The sequence below is a fragment of the Balaenoptera musculus genome, chromosome 10 (assembly GCF_009873245.2).
Source record: "Balaenoptera musculus isolate JJ_BM4_2016_0621 chromosome 10, mBalMus1.pri.v3, whole genome shotgun sequence".
Lineage (NCBI taxonomy): Eukaryota > Metazoa > Chordata > Mammalia > Artiodactyla > Balaenopteridae > Balaenoptera > Balaenoptera musculus.
In genome coordinates this window covers 8,008,812-8,026,645 of record NC_045794.1, presented here as the reverse complement: position 1 = coordinate 8,026,645, position 17,834 = coordinate 8,008,812, and the positions used below count along the sequence as shown (strand labels likewise).

Genomic DNA, 17,834 nt, shown 5'->3' with positions numbered 1-17,834 from the left:
TCTTATCCATGATGATAAGAATGTTACTTCTCTTCTGGTCCAAGGGAGGACATTTTTCACATGGGAATTTCATCTGCTTTTAAGAAAAGGAAGGAACAACACCTTTCCTGTTGCCTCTCTTGAATTGTAATTCTCTGCTATTCCAGAATAAACCCATTTTGCTGGTAAAACAACTGGCTATTTTAGTTTTGGGTTGATGGTAGTTTTGCCTATAACAGGAACAATACAATTAGAATAGTTGGTACAAAATTTGTTCTGGACTTACCTGAAATGATCAATATCACCAACCTTCACCCTGGAAGGCATTCAGATCAAGTGCTCTGAATCACTTGAGAGAAATGGCTAATTCTAGTCCTGAGGCAGGGAAAGTACAAGATGAGCCCCTACATTTATTCACTTAATAAATATTAATTGAGCACTGATTCAGTACCAGGCATTCTTTTAGGTGTGGGGAATACAAAATCTTTGCCTTCATTTTAGTGGGGAAATCAATCAACAAACAAAGTATGTATATATAAATATATACTTTTATATTTAATATATATTTAATAAATTTAATATATTATTATAAATACATATTATATATGTATACTATATATATAGAGAGAGATACATATGTATACTACTATATACAGTTTATCTTAAGAGGATAAATTAATGCCTTGAGAAAAGAAAGCAAGGAACATGAATAGGGCATACTCCAGAATAATTCAATTTAAAATAGTAGGGTAGGGAAAGACCTTAACTTTTTTGCTGTTTGTTTGTTTGTTTGCTCTTCCAGTTTTATTTAGAAAAACAAATCCAGGTCCCAGTATCCCCACACCCTCCCCCACCTCAGTCATAATTTAAATAACTGACAGAGTTGGGGGTCGGGGTCAGGTCAGGTCAGGGGTGGGAGGGGAGAAGAGGCCACGACAGGTATCACAGTGCCTACTTCTTGTCCATCCTTTTCTTGGCCTCCAGCTTCTTACCGTGCTCTCCTGCATGCTTCCTGGACACGGGACCCTCAGCCCTGCTGCCCCCGGGCCCACCTGCGCCCCCCATGGATCTCTGTGAGCCTGCTGGCTGCCGGGTACTCCTCGTGGGTCTCCCTGAGCAGGCGGCCCGCCTCCACGTGGGTGTGCAGCCTGGGGGTCAGGGCGATCAGAGGACACCTGATGGTCTGCAACACACACTGGTTGCCCGGCCCAGCTGTCCAGTCCATCGTGAGGACCTCGACACAGATCTCACCTTTGGTGCCCACATTGGGTGGAATATCTTGGTCAGGAAGTAGCCCTTGGGTGGGGAGGCAGGGAAGTCCTTTCCCAGCAGGACTTTCATGCTGAACAGGCTTCCCGCATATGGGGTCCCCTCTGGGTCCTCAATGGTGACCTGCAGGTCAGTGAGGTCCTCTTGGTTGGGAAAGACCTTTGATGCCATTGGGCAGCAGTCAGCATCTTCCAGCATCGTCTCCTCCTTGATACCAGGTGGATGATGTGGCGGACAGGTCCTCCACGTTGGAGTTGAATAGTTGACATTTAAGAAAGGCTTGAAGCTGATGAGGGTGTGAACCTTAAAGATTTATGGAGAAGAGCTTTCCATGCAGAGGAAATAGCAAGTGAAAAGATCTTGAAGTATGTAAATCATACTGTAACTCTGCAGGATTCTTCTTCGCCTTGTGAGAGGAAGAGAAGAAATTCTGGCATGCCTAGGTTCTAGGTCTGTAATGAAGGAGGCTGTTTTTAATATAAGTTGTTAAGATTTTGTTTAAAGAGTGTCCTGAAACACATATATACTTCTTTATAATTCCAAGGCTTGGCATAATGAGAAAGGATGGGAAAAGCAGAGTACAGGAGAGTGTGGCTAGGTCTCCATGGCTGAGGTGGCCTGCTGTCCCTAGAAATAGTTCTAGATTAATACAGTTTTCCATTTATTTACGCATACTTATTGCACACTTACTGTGTTTCAGTAGGTGTTACTGTGGTCTTCCCCGGAATACCCTTGTAAACAAGCAGCTTCTGTCCTTAGAGAAGACATAGCACAATACATATTTGCAGAATTAATATATTCCAACAGAAGTGTCCATGTCTTCTCTAAAGCAGAAATAATGGAACATTTAAAGTGGATTGACATATATACACTATTGATACTATGTATAAAATAGATAACTAATGAGAACCTGTTGTAGAGCAGAGAGAACTCAGTGCTCTGTGGTGACCTAAATGGGAAGGAAATCCAAAAAAAGAGGGGATATATGTAAAAAAAAAAAGTGTATTCATCTTCTTGAAATACACATAAAATTGATTAGACATTTGACAATGAATTTCAGAATTCGAAGTGAATTTAGAGATCATCTTGTTTTATAAAGGGAGCAAAGTCTAGAATTTTGAAGTCATTTTCCTAACAGTGGTGAACTAGGAGAATAGAACTCAAATGGCCTAATTACCAATCTAGTCTTTTTTTAAGTGCACACAGATCACCTGAGATTCTTGGCAAAATGCAGATTCTGATTCAGTGGATCTGGGATGGGGTCTGAGAATTTCTAACATGCAGCCAATACTGCTGGTCTAGGGACCACAATTTGAGTAGAAAGGCTTTACACCACCCAGATAGGTATCAATTAGTACAAACTAAACAATACTAGCATTTTTCTAGCTTCAAGTGGCTCTAGCTAGTGGTCTCCAGTGTTGATCCCTGAAACATAGATTAAATAACAAGTACACAAATATTCACTTTGAAATCTGCATCATAAAAGAAAAAAAGCTTTTTTTTACAATTCTCATGGAAATTTACTTTTTAAATATCATGTATTACAACACACATACATGGAACTTAACATCAAAAGTGTAGCCAAGGAAGCTCACCCACTTGGATTTAGAAAACCCAATTAGGATAGCTCCAAGATGGCAGAAGGGTAAGACGTGGAGATTACCTTCCTCCCCACAAATACATCAAAATTTTAATGCAAAGAAATGCAGTTTTATTCCCACGAGGAAAGTCTTCACGTCCCTCCTTGCATTCCTTATTTTTCAGCCTTAGTTTCTGAGTAAAACTATATGTTAGTGAATCTCCCGAAATCCTGTCTGGATTCTGACTTCCCATCTTTGAAGATAGTTGGGCATAAGCATTATCTGTGGCAGCTGTATTATATAACACCTCAATTTTTAGAACAGATTTGGCACTATTTTCAACAGCAGATATTATAAAATTCTTTAGAAAACTAAAATCTAATTAAGATTTGTTGACAAAAATGGCAACAACTAGCACAAGCAAATATATTTTTTCCTAATGTTTAGAATGCTGCTTCTTGCTGTTCTATTGACCTGTCATAGGAATATTTCTATGGGTTGATTTAAAGTTCATGGCCAAATAATGACTAATACTGCATCATAACAGAACTTGGATCGATGCTTGTACTGTTCTGTGCAGGACACTCCCATCTGCCTTCTTTCCATAACCCGCTACATGAATTTAACCTTCTCTGATGACCGAAACACTGTCACCTTTAGCAGTGAAGAATCCAGTGAGATTTTCCAGGTTAACGGTGACAATCATTTACTGGTCCAGTGTTCAGACCTACATTTTTCCAGGTAATAGAACTCTACCTGTGAGGGAGACGGATGTTTGCCAGTAAAAAAGTCAGACTATCTGTTCAGTTATGTACAAAGTGATGTTTTACCATTTCGCATATTTCCATGTTTACTCTTTCTCTCATTGATATTTTGCACTCAGGAGCTGAAAACTAAAGTTATTTTGTAAAGACCTACTTACTCTTAAGGATAACTGGATAACTGAGAAGTTTTTTGAGGTATGTCACTGTTAGAAAGTATTCTGATATTTTTATTAAAGTACATTATTTTTTTAATGTTTTTATTGGAGTATAATTGCTTTACAATGGTGTGTTAGTTTCTGCTTTATAACAGAGTGTATCAGTTATACATATACATATATCCCCATATCTCTTCCCTCTTGCATCTCCCTCCCTCCCACCCTCCCTCTCCCACCCGTCTAGCTGGTCACAAAGCACCGAGCTGATCTCCCTGTGCTATGTGACTGCTTCCCACTAGCTATCTATTTTACATTTGGTAGTGTTTATATGTCCATATATACACTAAATTACATTATTAAAGATTCTTATGTCTTCTGAAAACCAAGTGATTACATTTAGCCTTATTCCCTGATAGTGAAGGTATAAAACAAAGTACATTAATAATGGAAATAAGAGAAACAATAAGTGCTTCAATTATTACTACAGGATAAATGGATGGATTTTCTTACAATTTGCTGTTCTTTCTAGGCTACCCTGAGGTATAATGTGCTACTACCTAAGAAGGAATCTGGATTTTCCCTTTCCTTGGAAATGGTAAAGAAAAACTCTTCAGACATATTCCAGAGTAATCTTGACCTGACAGTAACCCTCAAGTAAGTGTCCCATTTTGATATCAAGTCTCAGGTTAGAGAGAAAGTGGCACATCAGAAAAGAATTATTTTAAACAGTAGCAAAATAACAAAATATCAAAAACACTAATTTGAAAAGACACATGCACCCCAATGTTCATAGCAGCATTATTTATAATAGCCAAGACATGGAAGTGACCTAAGTGTCCATCAACAGATGTATGGATAAAGAAGAAGTCCATGAATGGACTTGGAGGGCATTATACTACGTGAAATAAGTCAGACAGAGAAAGATAAATACTGTATGATATCATTTATATGTGGCATCTAAAAAATACAACAAACTAGTGAATATAACAAAAAAGCAGACTCACAGATACAGAGAACAAACTAGTGGTTACCAGTGAGGAGAGCGGGGAGGGGCGATATAGGGATGGGGGAATGAGAGGTACAAACCATAGAGGCTATAAGATAGGCTCAAGGATGTATTGTATAACACGGGGAATATAGCCAATATTTTGTAATAACTGTAAATGGAAAGTAACCTTTAAAATTATATAAAATTTTTTTTAATTTTTAAAAATATTAATAATGTTAGTCATCATGAGTTCACATGTTGATGGTGATATTTCTGTAGCATAGCCACTTTATTGCTCTCTGTGCACACAGCACAACTTAGTACATCTTCAACTAAATCAAAGCTAGAATTATGCAAATATAATTTGTACTGTATGCAATTTGAAAGCTTCTGCCACACTAATACTCCAGCAATGCAACCACTTTTTTGTGTGGAATCACTGTCAGTTTTGGACAATGGAGATACAATTTTTCTTTCTAAAGACAAACACAGGAGGGCCAATAAGAGAAAACCTACAAATGCTTATTTAATTATAACTGTACAGAGCAAAATTTAAAATTTTTTTTCAGAGTAGAAAAGCAAAATAATTCTCTTGAATTAAAATATAATTTATAGGCACCAAAGAGTTTTAATCTTGGTTAATATGTGAAACACTGAGTAAAATTAGTTTGGGGGATTTTTCTTAGGATTTCCAAATGAAAATCTGTTGCACCTCAGTGCTAAGAATGGAATACACTGCTCTTAACTTCATGTCCCAAAGTCAGGGATATAACCTAGAAAATCTCTTGGGGCATATCTGTTGTATGATTCTGCCAACATCCTGCTTTCTAAACAAAGGTCTCTTTTAAGTGTTGTACAAATCTAACACTAACATGAGTATATGGAACATAAGTTTAAAAGTTCTGTCTATAAGTTCTTACTTTGAGGCCTCAGGTAAGCTTAAAAGCAGGACTGGGGGAGATTCTAGGTCCAGATCATTCATTCTTTACTCCAACTTACGTTGCTTTGAATCATCTCATCCATGATCACTCTAATTGTTTCCAGACGTATGATAATGACTGTCTTCAGATCTTTCCTCTCCAGCTTTTGCCTCTCCTCCAGACTTACAGCAAGTTGGTATCTATGTATTCACACCCTTGCCATAAGATTGTCACTCTTCTAAAATGATGTCTTAGCTAGTGTTTTGTTTTTAAATGTCAGATACACTGGAATTCACAATAACTCCAGTTGGTCCTTGTTGTTGTAAAAATGCTATTAGGCTTTACTCCTGTCATGTCATTCATTGAGGAGGTAAATAAGAGAAGCCCAATCTCTCAGCCCAGAAAAAGCAGTAGTATGTTGATGAAATAATTGGTTAGCAAAACCAAGCCATGGGATTCTTCACTTAAACAAACTTATGCACAATTCACATTTATATTTTTGCCAGAACAGTGGAGGGATGGGTTCTTAATTTGTAGCAATTAGCAGTCATTATTTCCCACAGTTCATAACCTATTTTTTAAATTAATTCCTACTTGTGCTTATGAAAACATCATGGCACAAGGGAACATTCATAAAATAAATTCCTGACAATTGGTTAAAGAAAAAACATGAAACATTCAATCTGGAATGGTACTCTTTCACATCTGTCTCTCCCTCTCTTTAAAGCTTGAAAGCAATGGCCAAGTAACGAAGAGTGAATTCAAGAATGACCATGTTCTTTTCTACCTGGAAAATGTAAGTTGACAATAATTTTTTCCTCCGTGGCTTTCTTTTTCTTCTGAGGGTAATTGGATGCTTCTATTTCTTATAGATATACATGATAGGGCTTGTCAAAAATTCATGAGACATTAAAGATGATCAGTTTTCTTTCATCCCACTAAACATCTTCTCCCTGTTAACTCTTATGCTATTTCATATATGCCTTGGCTACCTGACTAGATGATTCTCAAGTTTAGAAACATCATTTCTCTGTTTTTTATTCCTCACAGTATCTAATATAGTCTGGTCAAAGATGTATAATTCTTTTATAGTTTGACTTGAACTCCAGCGGAGGCTGGCATGAGTTCCAGGGTCATCCTTTCTATGTATACCTCATTAACCTTCACATAAATGCCTACATTTTTATAATGTTTTCAACTAAATTTCGTGCACCTCAATATAATCAGTGAAATTTAACATTTTATACAATTTAATGTTACTTAACTCATTATTTTGTCATTATATTAGATCATGATACCCTGGATTTATTTAATTGGGTAGAACATAAACTTATGGAAATAATTTGCTCTGTGATTTTCTTTTTCGTAGACTTGCTCTGATGTGTTTATAATTTGTATCTTTACAGGTTTGTGGTACAGCAAAGAGTTTCACCTTCTCCGTTGAGCAGAGTAACCATGTGTCAAACATTAAGCCAGCCCCAGTCATGGTCTACGATTATTATGAAAAAGGTAGGCAAGCAGCAACCATACTCTAGAACTATTGAACATGATATCTGTATCTAGGATTCCCTGAGCTACGTAATTTTCCAAAATCATCCTCAGTCTTCAATATCTGCTTTTACTTTATATATTGATTTTTTTACTCCATGATATGTATAACTTCTGACTGGGCTATTTTCTATTTACCAGAGTTTTTCAACACCTAGAATCCTTTTGATATAATGCAAAGGAGCTCACCTTTAACTTGAAATACAAACTAGCTAAGCTTCCAGGTCTTGTTGCTGTTGTTTTTGTTGTTAATGGCCGAGACTTACCATTTCATGTTGCCTCTTTAATTTGAGAAGAGGAGCGAGCCATATTCTGAAATGTTATAGGAAAATATCTGGATAGATTAGGTTTCAAAACAATTATTAAGATGTTGTAAAGAAGATAAAAATTTTCCCTGGAAGGTTAGTGGTATTAGCTTCTCGTTGAATGTCATGCAAAGTTTGTCAAGAAGTCTTTGAATTCTGGCTGTGTCACCAACTAATTGAATGTACTTTGTCAAGTGCCTTAAACTTTAATAGGATATTCCTGGATTTAGAAAATAGATGTGATTGACACTCTTGCAAAATTATTGGAAAGGTTAGACTTAGTGTGTCTCTATTGTCTGACATAATCTGTTTATAGAAAGTTGGAGATTTGATAAGGATGAACTTTCCTTTTATTTTCCAAATGAATATGCCCTTGCTTCTTACATCAGCAGTGGTTCCATTTCCCAGTGAGCCAAAACAAAGCACGCAAAAAAGTAAGGAAATTACATGCATCTTAGACTGTTAAAAATACATCTGGTAAGAAAATGAAAACCTAAGAAGATAAAACAATAGATGAAGCAAAGAGAAGTCTCTCGTACTTCACAATGTCTATATAATTACGTTCATTAGATAAGTACTCTGATAGGTACTTACCTGATAGGTACATTAAGATCTTTATTAATGTCTTTAAGACAGCTTTAAAGAATTTTAAGCTATATATGTGCTTTTTATAAATGTTTCATTTTTTTTAAAAAAAAACCTCTCATCTTTGTTTTATAAATTGATAGGTTATTAAATAAGTATGTACATATTTTATACACATCGTATATATTAATATGTATATATTTGTGCATGTTTGTATATAAGTATTTGTTTATCTACAATACATAAATAAATGTGTATATGTATATATATACACACACATATTATATATATACAAATACACATTTATTTATTGTTTGAACTATATTTTTAAGTCCCAGGTAGAAAACAATTTACTTTGAACAAACTCATTTTTCTATATCAAACCTGGAAGAAAACCATGAACTGCCTCACATCCTGAATAGTCTGCATTCTGCTTGCTATGACTTCTTATCAGATTTTGTTTCTTTACTATTCCATTAAATGCTGTGCTTTTGCATCAGAGTCTATGATTTTCTTTTTTTTCAATGCATCATTCATAATTTTCATCCTAGAAAACTCAAGGCTTTGTTTGATAGCAACTCTAGTAATTTGCTTTACTATTGTCAATTCTGAATTCAAGTTTTTAGATAGAATACGGAATCCTCCAACATCTAGAGAAAGAGAAAGGCAGGTTTGCCAGGGGGCATGTGAGCTCAATGAAATAAAAAGAAACACACAGAATACAAAACAGACTCTTGCCGATGAAATATCAAAGAGTGGGGGGGAGGGGAGAGTATACTTAGAAAGTCACAAATTAAGTGCTGGATTTATTGATTGAGAGGGTAATCCAAGGACATTTTATTTATCTAAAAATTATTTTATGGGGCTTCCCTGGTGGCGCAGTGGTTGAGAATCTGCCCGCCAATGCAGGGCACACGGGTTCGAGCCCTGGTCTGGGAAGATCCCACATGCCGCGGAGCGACTGGGCCCGTGAGCCACAATTGCTGAGCCTGCGCGTCTGGAGCCTGTGCTCCGCAACGGGAGAGGCCGCGATAGTGAGAGGCCTGCGCACTGCGATGAAGAGTGGCCCCCGCTTGCCACAACTGGAGAAGGCCCTCGCACAGAAACGAAGACCCAACACAGCCATAAATGAATAAATAAATTAAAAAAAAAAAAAGAGTCTCTTATAAAAAAAAAAATTATTTTATGGTTCTGAGCTTACCACTTATTCCTGAAGAGCAGTACTCAATGTCTGTCTTTTGCTTAACCTAACACTACGTTACAGCAATGAGTTAATATTGAGAAGATGGAAGCAGGAAGAAACTGGAGGAAACAGGGATGGAAGTGAAATGATTTCTCTACCGATTTCAGTACAGGCTTCTGACTCTGCTGAGACTCTGCTACAGACAGGAAAAAGCTAGAGATAAACTCTCCAGTTGTGGAGTTCAAAAAATTGGAAACAGAGTGTCCTAGCATCTATAGGTATTCAACAAATTAAGAATAGAGTATCTTAATAGAAGATGGTTAGACTTATTTATTCTTGTAGTCTCTCTACCCAATGTACGCTGCGAATAGTGCCTAAACTACAACTGGACCCTTCATAAATGTTTATTAATTGATTCATCCTAGATAAACTGCTTGTGTCAGCCCATGTGTGGTGCACAAAAATTTCTTTCACTGTGTTAATTCCTTTATACCGAGTTTACCAAAATATCACATCACATGTATAGATAGATAATCAGTACTCATATTTTTTTAAAAAACACCTCAGACTCTATAAATATTCAAGGATTCCACTCAAGGAAAATGTGACTCTTCTAGTACATTTTGTGCTAAAGATTCAAGAAAAATGAAGGAAATTCACTTCGTGGCAAATAATGTCTCTTGGTGGGAAACTTCCTTTTTCTGCCTAAGTAAATAATCAATTCTCAGTCCTCATTTTACTCAACATGTATCCAATAGTTAGTTTACTCAGATAATAAAATTGTCCCTCAGATTATAATGAGAAAAGAAGGGCATGGCAAAGTCAGCTACTGTTCTTCAAGGCACAGAGAAAGTCTGGGATGTAATGTTTACACTTGCAAAATTTTTCAGTATCACAGTGAGAACGGAAGGTATCAGGGAACTGAGATCAAAATATCTTCTGAAGAAGAGAAAACTGTAGACAAACAATATAGCTTGTTACTTTCCCTTTTCATTAAAACATCTCCCCAGTTTATTTTGGACAGAAAACCAAAGTCATTTCCCTGGTCCAAATTTTAATAGAAAATGGGACAGAAGGGATACTCCAGTTTAGGAGTGTTGAATGGGAAATGCGAAGCTTTGATGTGTGTGTGTGTGTGTTTAAGAAGATGTCCTTAGTCAACTAGACCACCATGGAATAGATCATGGAGGATGTATAGCTCTGATTTGGATGAGGCTGGTGTTAGCAAAGCAAAACACGGTATGGCACTTGCCCCACTTCCCTCTCCACACAGAAGTACTTGGACATGGGAATAACTCATTCCATCTGTCATGTTCTTACATGATAGTAATCATGTAAAGTAATCACACTTTTTTGCAGGATTTTGGATAGAGGAGTGACCTGGTCCGGTTATGTTTGAAACTGATCACCTGGCTGCTGTGTTGAGAACAGGCTGTAGGAGGCCTGGTAGCAGCTATTGCAGGAATCCAGGCAAAAAATGATGGTGGCTTGGACCAGGGTTGTAGCAGTGGAGATAGTAAGAAATTATCAGATTCTAGGTATATTTTGAAGGTAAAACCAGTAGAATTTCCTGATGAATTGGATATAAGGAATGACAAAAAAGAGTGACCAGAGATTATTCCCGTGCTCAGTATGGTCTGAGCTGCTGAAAAATAGAATTGCCATCACCTGAGCTGCTGGGGTTCAAGTAGGCTTGAGTAGGAGATTAGGAATTCATCTTTGGACATAGAGAGTTTTTGTGATTTTATATACTCAAATGGAGATAACAGGTTGGAAGTTGCGCAATCAGTACAGAAATTTGGGAGAGAGCTCAGGGTTAAAAAAAATAAATTTGGGACATGTTAGCACATAGACCATGGATGGGAAGAGATCTCTATGGCAGTGAATCTACATAGAGAGGAAGATCAAGGACCTTGCTTTGAGGCACTCAACATTAAAATGTGGGGTAGGGGCAGGTCGAGGAAGAATAAATAAATGAAGGAGAAACCAGTGAAGTAAGATGAAAACTTGTGTTTTGCTCTGGCCTAAGGGTGCTTTTGGATAGAGCATAATTTTTTAAGCCAATCACATTATCACTGTCTCCTCTGACAGTGACTGGTGTTCACAGGTCAGTTTCCCTGAAACACAGACCCTGGGATGGAGATGTGTGTGTAGGGGGTTTACTGGGGACAACTTTAAAGATCAACACCAGTGGAGGATAAAGGAGTCGGGATTGTACATACAAGAGGAGTTGAATTGCAGTGGGTCCTGAGAAAAGTTACAGGGGCATGGTGAGCTGTGGGGCTGGAGTGGTCTTTTAGGGCTCTCCTACCTTAAGGCAAGGGAACCAGGTCTCTATACCATCACAACACCCGTCCTTGGATACCAGGCTGCCTCTAAGGAAGAGGAGGGAACTTGGGTGAAAAGTCTTTCTGATGCAGAGGGAAATTCTCGGAGCTGAATTCATCAGAGCCAGCAGCCACCAAGATTCCCGGCAACTGGGGTTTCAAGTACTTCAGCCTTGGAGGGAAATTTCTAAAGGACACGCCCCAGATCACTACTTTGGTCTAACAGTGAGAAATATAAACCAAATCTGACTGAGGACCTATACAGGAGTGTGTCTCCTGGTACAGCATCCAGAGTGATTTTGCTGCCTGGTAGAGAGGGTGACACAGAGAGAGAGATTCAGGAGCAAAATATTCTTTTTTTACTGACTCCTTTTCTTCCATATTGGGATATTGTTGGGAAGAAATAATATTTCTTTATTTGGGCTGCTTTAGGAGCCCAACTGTGGCCAAAAAGACAAATAATACTGATATACCAAAGAAGTAGAGCAGAAAGAATGGAAGAAACTTGATGGCATTGGTGAGCTGCTGAACTAATGCTGATACCGCCTTCCTCAGAATTTGTGCCAAATGAGATAATAAATGTTTGGTATTTTAAAATCTCTGTTAGTTAGGCATTCTTTTACTTACTGGTAAAATTTTCTTTATCATTCATTTTTTTCCCCAATTCCTTGCTTCTGTTTTCTTATCTTATCTTCATAGAGAACCGACGATACCTCCTTTTTAAAGTTCTTTCTAATTACTAATCCTGGGAAATCATTTGCAGAGGGGCCGGTACAGATGTCTGGCTGACATAAATCATCCATTGCTCACAGTAATGCTCTCCATGACTGGGACTTTGGGCTGTGTGTGTGTGTGTGTGCGCGCGTATGTGTGTGTGTGTGTGTAATATTCCATCTCAGAAGGGACATATCCAATGTTTTCTACATTGCAGGCACTGTGCTAATCACTTTAAATATATTAATTTATTTAACCCCCACAATAAACTTATAAATCATTGCTATTATAATTATTTCCATTCATAGACAAAGAGAAGCACAGGGAATTTACGTGGCTCATCCGAGGCCATTTGTCTGATAAGTCATAGAACCAGAATCCAAAAGCAGGCTGTGAGGTTCCATCCAGGGAAAGGAAGGAAAATTCTACACACAACCTACATTCTTAATATACTAATACTTAAAATACCGGGTAAGTAAATGTAGCTTCCTTTTGGCTACAACAAAATTGTAACTTTTGATGCAAAGGGGTGGCATTTGCTGCAGTGCTTTCCCAGCAGGGTGCGTTCGTTCCCAACCTCACTCTGCCTGGAAGAGTAAGTCGGCCTCTGCTGGCAAAAAGATTCTGGAAATTTTTATAACTTGCTGTGACAACTTTGATGCCAAAATCAAAACAAGTTTACAGAAACCTTATTCTTTTAGGTAAAGGTAATTCCAAAGAGAACACTGTGAGCTTGCTTCCCCGCGCCACGGCCCCACCCCAGGTACATACTCCTGTGGATGTTCACACAAAGAGGGGTTTGAAGGGAGAAGACAGAGGCGCATTGCTTACCATCTGCTGCAGGATGTGTCTTCCTGCTGGGGTTGTGGGTAGAATTCTCGTCAAGAACATGTTCCGCAGAGGGAAGGACACGCTCTCATTCATTACACAACCCATGATCAATTCCAGGCACATTTTCCCTTTGCCCTTTAGCCTTTATCCAAGAGGAAACAATTGCATAACACTGAATGTTGTGCAAAGCAATATCTCTATCATCAAAGTGATTATCACCAAAGGTTGCAAAATGATTAGGGTTCTTTCCAGAAATTTTCTATCTTCTTAATATTAAAAATTATAAATACTACCTAAGAAACCATACCTTAAAGAAAGTGAAGCCTGAAAGATGAGAAGGATATAGGACAGAACAAAAGTTATACTCCAAACTTGACTTTGGAACTTGGGATTTTTTTGTTTTGTTTTGTTTATTTATTTATTTATGGCTGTGTTGGGTCTTCGTTTCTGTGCAAGGGCTTTCTCTAGTTGGCGGCAAGCGGGGGCCACTCTTCATCGCGGTGCGCGGGCCTCTCACTATCGCGGCCTCTCTTGTTGCGGAGCACAGGCTCCAGACGCGCAGGCTCAGCAATTGTGGCTCACGGGCCTAGTCGCTCCGCGGCATGTGGGATCTTCCCAGACCAGGGCTCGAACCCGTGTCCCCTGCATTGGCAGGCAGATTCTCAACCGCTGCACCACCAGGGAAGCCCATGGAACTTGGGATATTTTTTTACAAGACTGGAAACAGTTTCGTTTTTTCTCTTTTTTATTTTTACTTTTCACCAGTAAATACTACCTATTTACTTTTTAAGAGTATACGTTGCCTATATAATCTTCAATCATTTTTCTTTGTAGACAGAATTATCTGGATATAAAATGTCTTTATATATTAAATGTGTGAATATTAACTGGATGCTAAAGTTGGAAACCTTAAGAACTTTCTTAAGAAGAAACTTACTAATGAGTTTGGGATTTATCCTGTAGGTAATTATGGACCATTCAAAAGTTTTTAAAGAGGACACGTATAATTAATTTGCATTTTAGGGGAAAAAAAGAGTTGGTCTATTGGTAGTATGGAATGGATTTCCTGCCATTTACAGTAAAAGGGCAATATTAGAGAAGAGCTCAGCAGACGATTCCTTTGTGATATGTGATGTAATCACAGCAATCATGAGATCGTCTTCAAGTGTTTCATATTGAGTCAAATTCCTAGAGATAAAGTAACACAAAATACTTGGCAATATTCTTGGAAAAGGAAAAAAGAGAATGCAATGCAAAAAAAAAAAAAAAAAGAAAGTAATACTTTGGTGTTCTGCCAGGAGACCTTTATTTTACAGATCACTAGACCTTGATAAAGGCTTACCTAAATCCACGCAAATCCATCTCAACAAGTTTCCCTGTGAACAAGAAGGTGATTTCTTTATCTCCCGGAAGTCCTCTTAAGTTTCTAAAGCAAATTGCTGCACCACTTCCCTGAGCTCTGTTTATCAAGGAATAAAAAGAGATGCAACCTCAAAAAAGTAATGGGAGGAGGGCAAGAAGTAAGAAAAAAGCAACTAGTGAACATCGTGTTGCATTCTTGCCAAGCAGCAGTGGGTGCCAGCTTGCCTGATGTTTACATAGGTGACTTTCTGTCTCCATTTCAAGGGAACAGTCTAAGAATATCTTCAAGATGGCAGTTTCTCTTGCTGAATAAATTAATGACTAAGTGTCACTTTATGTACCTTGCTACATTCATAAGCTATTTGGAGCAATAAAGGGTGATTCCAACAATAATAAATGGTGTCAGTTATTATCTTTATTTTTCTTATCTTCGTTACATTAAAAATTTGAGGTCCGGGGTTACTTATTTTCTCTTAATTTAGAATATTCAGAATATATTTGGCATGCAAAAATATATCATATAGAAAATAAATCAGTAATTACCTATAAAAATAGAAGATAATTCTTTTTTTTTCAATCTGAACTTCCTTAGGTCACTCACTATCATTACTTGTAAATTGCTCCCATAGCAATAACTCTATGGAACTATTATCAACCAGAAATGGGTACTAAGTTTTCAACACAAATTTAGAGCTCAACCAGGAAATAATAGTGTAGTGAGATATAAATTCATTTGTGATAAAATTGAACTTACAGAAATGAGATTTAATTTGTGCTTGAAAAATTCACCCACAGGTGTCATCTTTTAAGTCTAAGTGTCAATGTAAATTTTTTCATAAATGAGATGGTGATATTTGAGTTTTGCATCTAGTGGCATGTAATAGACAGGTACTGGGAGGTGATCAAAATTCAAAGAAAATATCCAATGAGGTTACAAGTGTTACACTTTAAGAATGACAGAAGCAGCTGAATGGATCTATAAAACTCCACAACAGGCTTTCCTTGCCAGTGAGAATGTCTGAGCTCCCAGCACACTGTACCTGGATCTACATGGATCTGGTGAATACAGTCTGTGACTTCTGTTTTGATCCTGATGTAGATGAGAATACTTCCGGGAGTTTTTCTCATTTATCTACATCTCTCATTCTCCAAAAATGGAAATGATTGCATAGGGTTTTACTGTTACATGAGGAAGCCAAATAGAGCTTGGTATTGAAAGCTCAAGCTTAATTACATTTTTATTACAGTAATTTGCTGTTAAGCAATATTACCATTTCATGATATAATCAAAAATATATTAATTCATACGGTAAATTCCAGACTTGAGAGGCATCATCATGTTTGCCTAGTAAATATCCAGAATGTAATTAAGAGCTCTCACGTTGTATTTATGTTGAAGAAGAGGCACCAGTGGGCTGCTGAGGAAAGAGGCTGAACTAAGAGGGCAAATCTGAAACGAAATTTGCACTATCAGTTTGGAGGCAGAGCATCGTATGAAGAGACTGACGCTGCTAACCTTTATGAAACTAATGATTTTAATCCACTGCTGCTTTGTTATTGGGATTTCCTTTGTTGGGGCTACAAAATGTAATTCATAGGCCAGCATCCTTCTGTTTCATGAATTTCAAGTCCTCAGATTCAGCCTTCTGATGTATTTCTAACATTAAAAAATAATGCACTTGGGACTTCCCTGGTGGTGCAGTGATTAAGAATCCGCCTACCAATGCAGGGGACGCGGGTTCAAGCCCTGGTCCGGGAAGATCCCACATGCCGTGGAGCAACTAAGCCCATGTGCCACAACTATTGAGCCTGCGCTCTAAGGCCCGCGTGCCACAACTACTGAGCCCGCTTGCTGCAACTACTGAAGCCCATGTGCCTAGAGCCCATGCTGCACAACAAGAGAAGCCACCACAATGAGAAGCCCGCGCACCGCAACGAAGAGTAGCCCCCGCTCGCCGCAACTAGAGAAAGCCCGCGCGCAGCAGCAAAGACCCATCGCAGCCAAAAATAAATAAATAAATAAAATTGTTTAAAAATGCACTTTTCTATTTTTCTTTTAGAAATTCACGTTCTTTTATTTATTTATTTATTTATTTATGACTGTGTTGAGTCTTCGTTTCTGTGCGAGGGCTTTCTCTAGTTGCGGCAAGTGGGGACCACTCTTCATCGTGGTGCGCGGGCCTCTCACCATCGCGGCCTCTCTTGTTGTGGAGCACAGGCTCCAAACGCGCAGGCTCAGTAATTGTGGCTCACGGGCCCAGCCGCTCCGCGGCATGTGGGATCCTCCCAGACCAGGGCTCGAACCCGTGTCCCCTGCATTGGCAGGCAGACTCCCAACCACTGCGCTACCAGGGAAGCCCAAAAAATGCACTTTTCTTAAACTCCAAAATCCTTCAGTTAACAAAATAATTGCTAAGTAGCTAAACATTGCTTTGACACTTTCAATTTCAATGTTCTTGCTTAAATTTTGTAGACTATATGCTCTGCTCGTCCTTTCTGTTCTACAACAAAGCTCTTTAGGTAAAGCTTACGCATAGCTTTTCAATCTTCAAAACAGAATCTGTTGTTTTGACTGTCTCCCTCAACTATGGTGAGATCCAGACCAAAATATTTGAAGAGAATGTTACCAGACAGGATTTCTTCAAATGTATCAACTTGGAGATAAATACTTCATTCTATTTCATAGGGAAAAGAATATTGCAGGTGTACAAAATGTACTCATATAATTGACTTTCCACAGACAGACATCAGACTATTTTTCTGTGTGTGTAAATTTCTTTTAATTTTAAAAGAATAATATAGTCCTCAGTTTGGGATGATGTAAGTACAGTCATAGATGGTGACAAGGGGATGAGCCAAAGCCATTTGATTTTAGGACAGAAATTTGTTGACAGGAAGAAGGTATTTAAAAGGAAATATTCCAATGCAGAGAAGGAAAGTTTTAAGAAAGGAAAAGAATTAATTTAAATGATGAGATGAGATAAGAAAGTGACAAAACAAAAGAAATAAACAAGATTGGTTATTCAAAAAATAGATACGACAAGTTATGAATTAAAACTTTTAGTGACGCCAACACATAGTGGGTGGGATTTTTTGATAAAACAGACAGCAATCTTGTATTTATTTGCTCCCTAGTTTCCTCAGGCCAGACTGGCTTTCATTACCTTCTCTGCTAAAGGAGCAACGCTCAGTCAGGAAGAGAGAACATTGGTAGCAATCAGGCCCCGAGAAAACGTGGTCTTTTTCAGACAGATGCCCACCTGCAAGCCTGGACAGAAAGGCGAGTGCATCTAAATTTCATTGCACTCAACTAATATAATTTAT

General features: G+C 38.1%; 1 protein-coding gene and 1 pseudogene across 1 annotated transcript; one reads left to right on the top strand and one right to left on the bottom strand.

The window, feature by feature from the left end:
- Nucleotides 1-628: 628 nt before the first annotated feature.
- On the bottom strand, nt 629-3,549 carry LOC118901466 (annotated as a pseudogene).
- A 1,431-nt stretch (nt 3,550-4,980) lies between these two features.
- Nucleotides 4,981-17,784, top strand: LOC118902011 (ovostatin homolog 2-like). The gene is made up of 5 exons (XM_036865874.1): nt 4,981-5,010; nt 5,963-6,025; nt 6,383-6,451; nt 7,062-7,164; nt 17,646-17,784. Exons 1-5 carry the CDS (start codon nt 4,981-4,983, stop codon nt 17,684-17,686), a joined length of 306 nt encoding a protein of 101 aa, XP_036721769.1. The 3' UTR covers nt 17,687-17,784.
- The last annotated feature ends 50 nt before the right edge of the window (nt 17,785-17,834 follow it).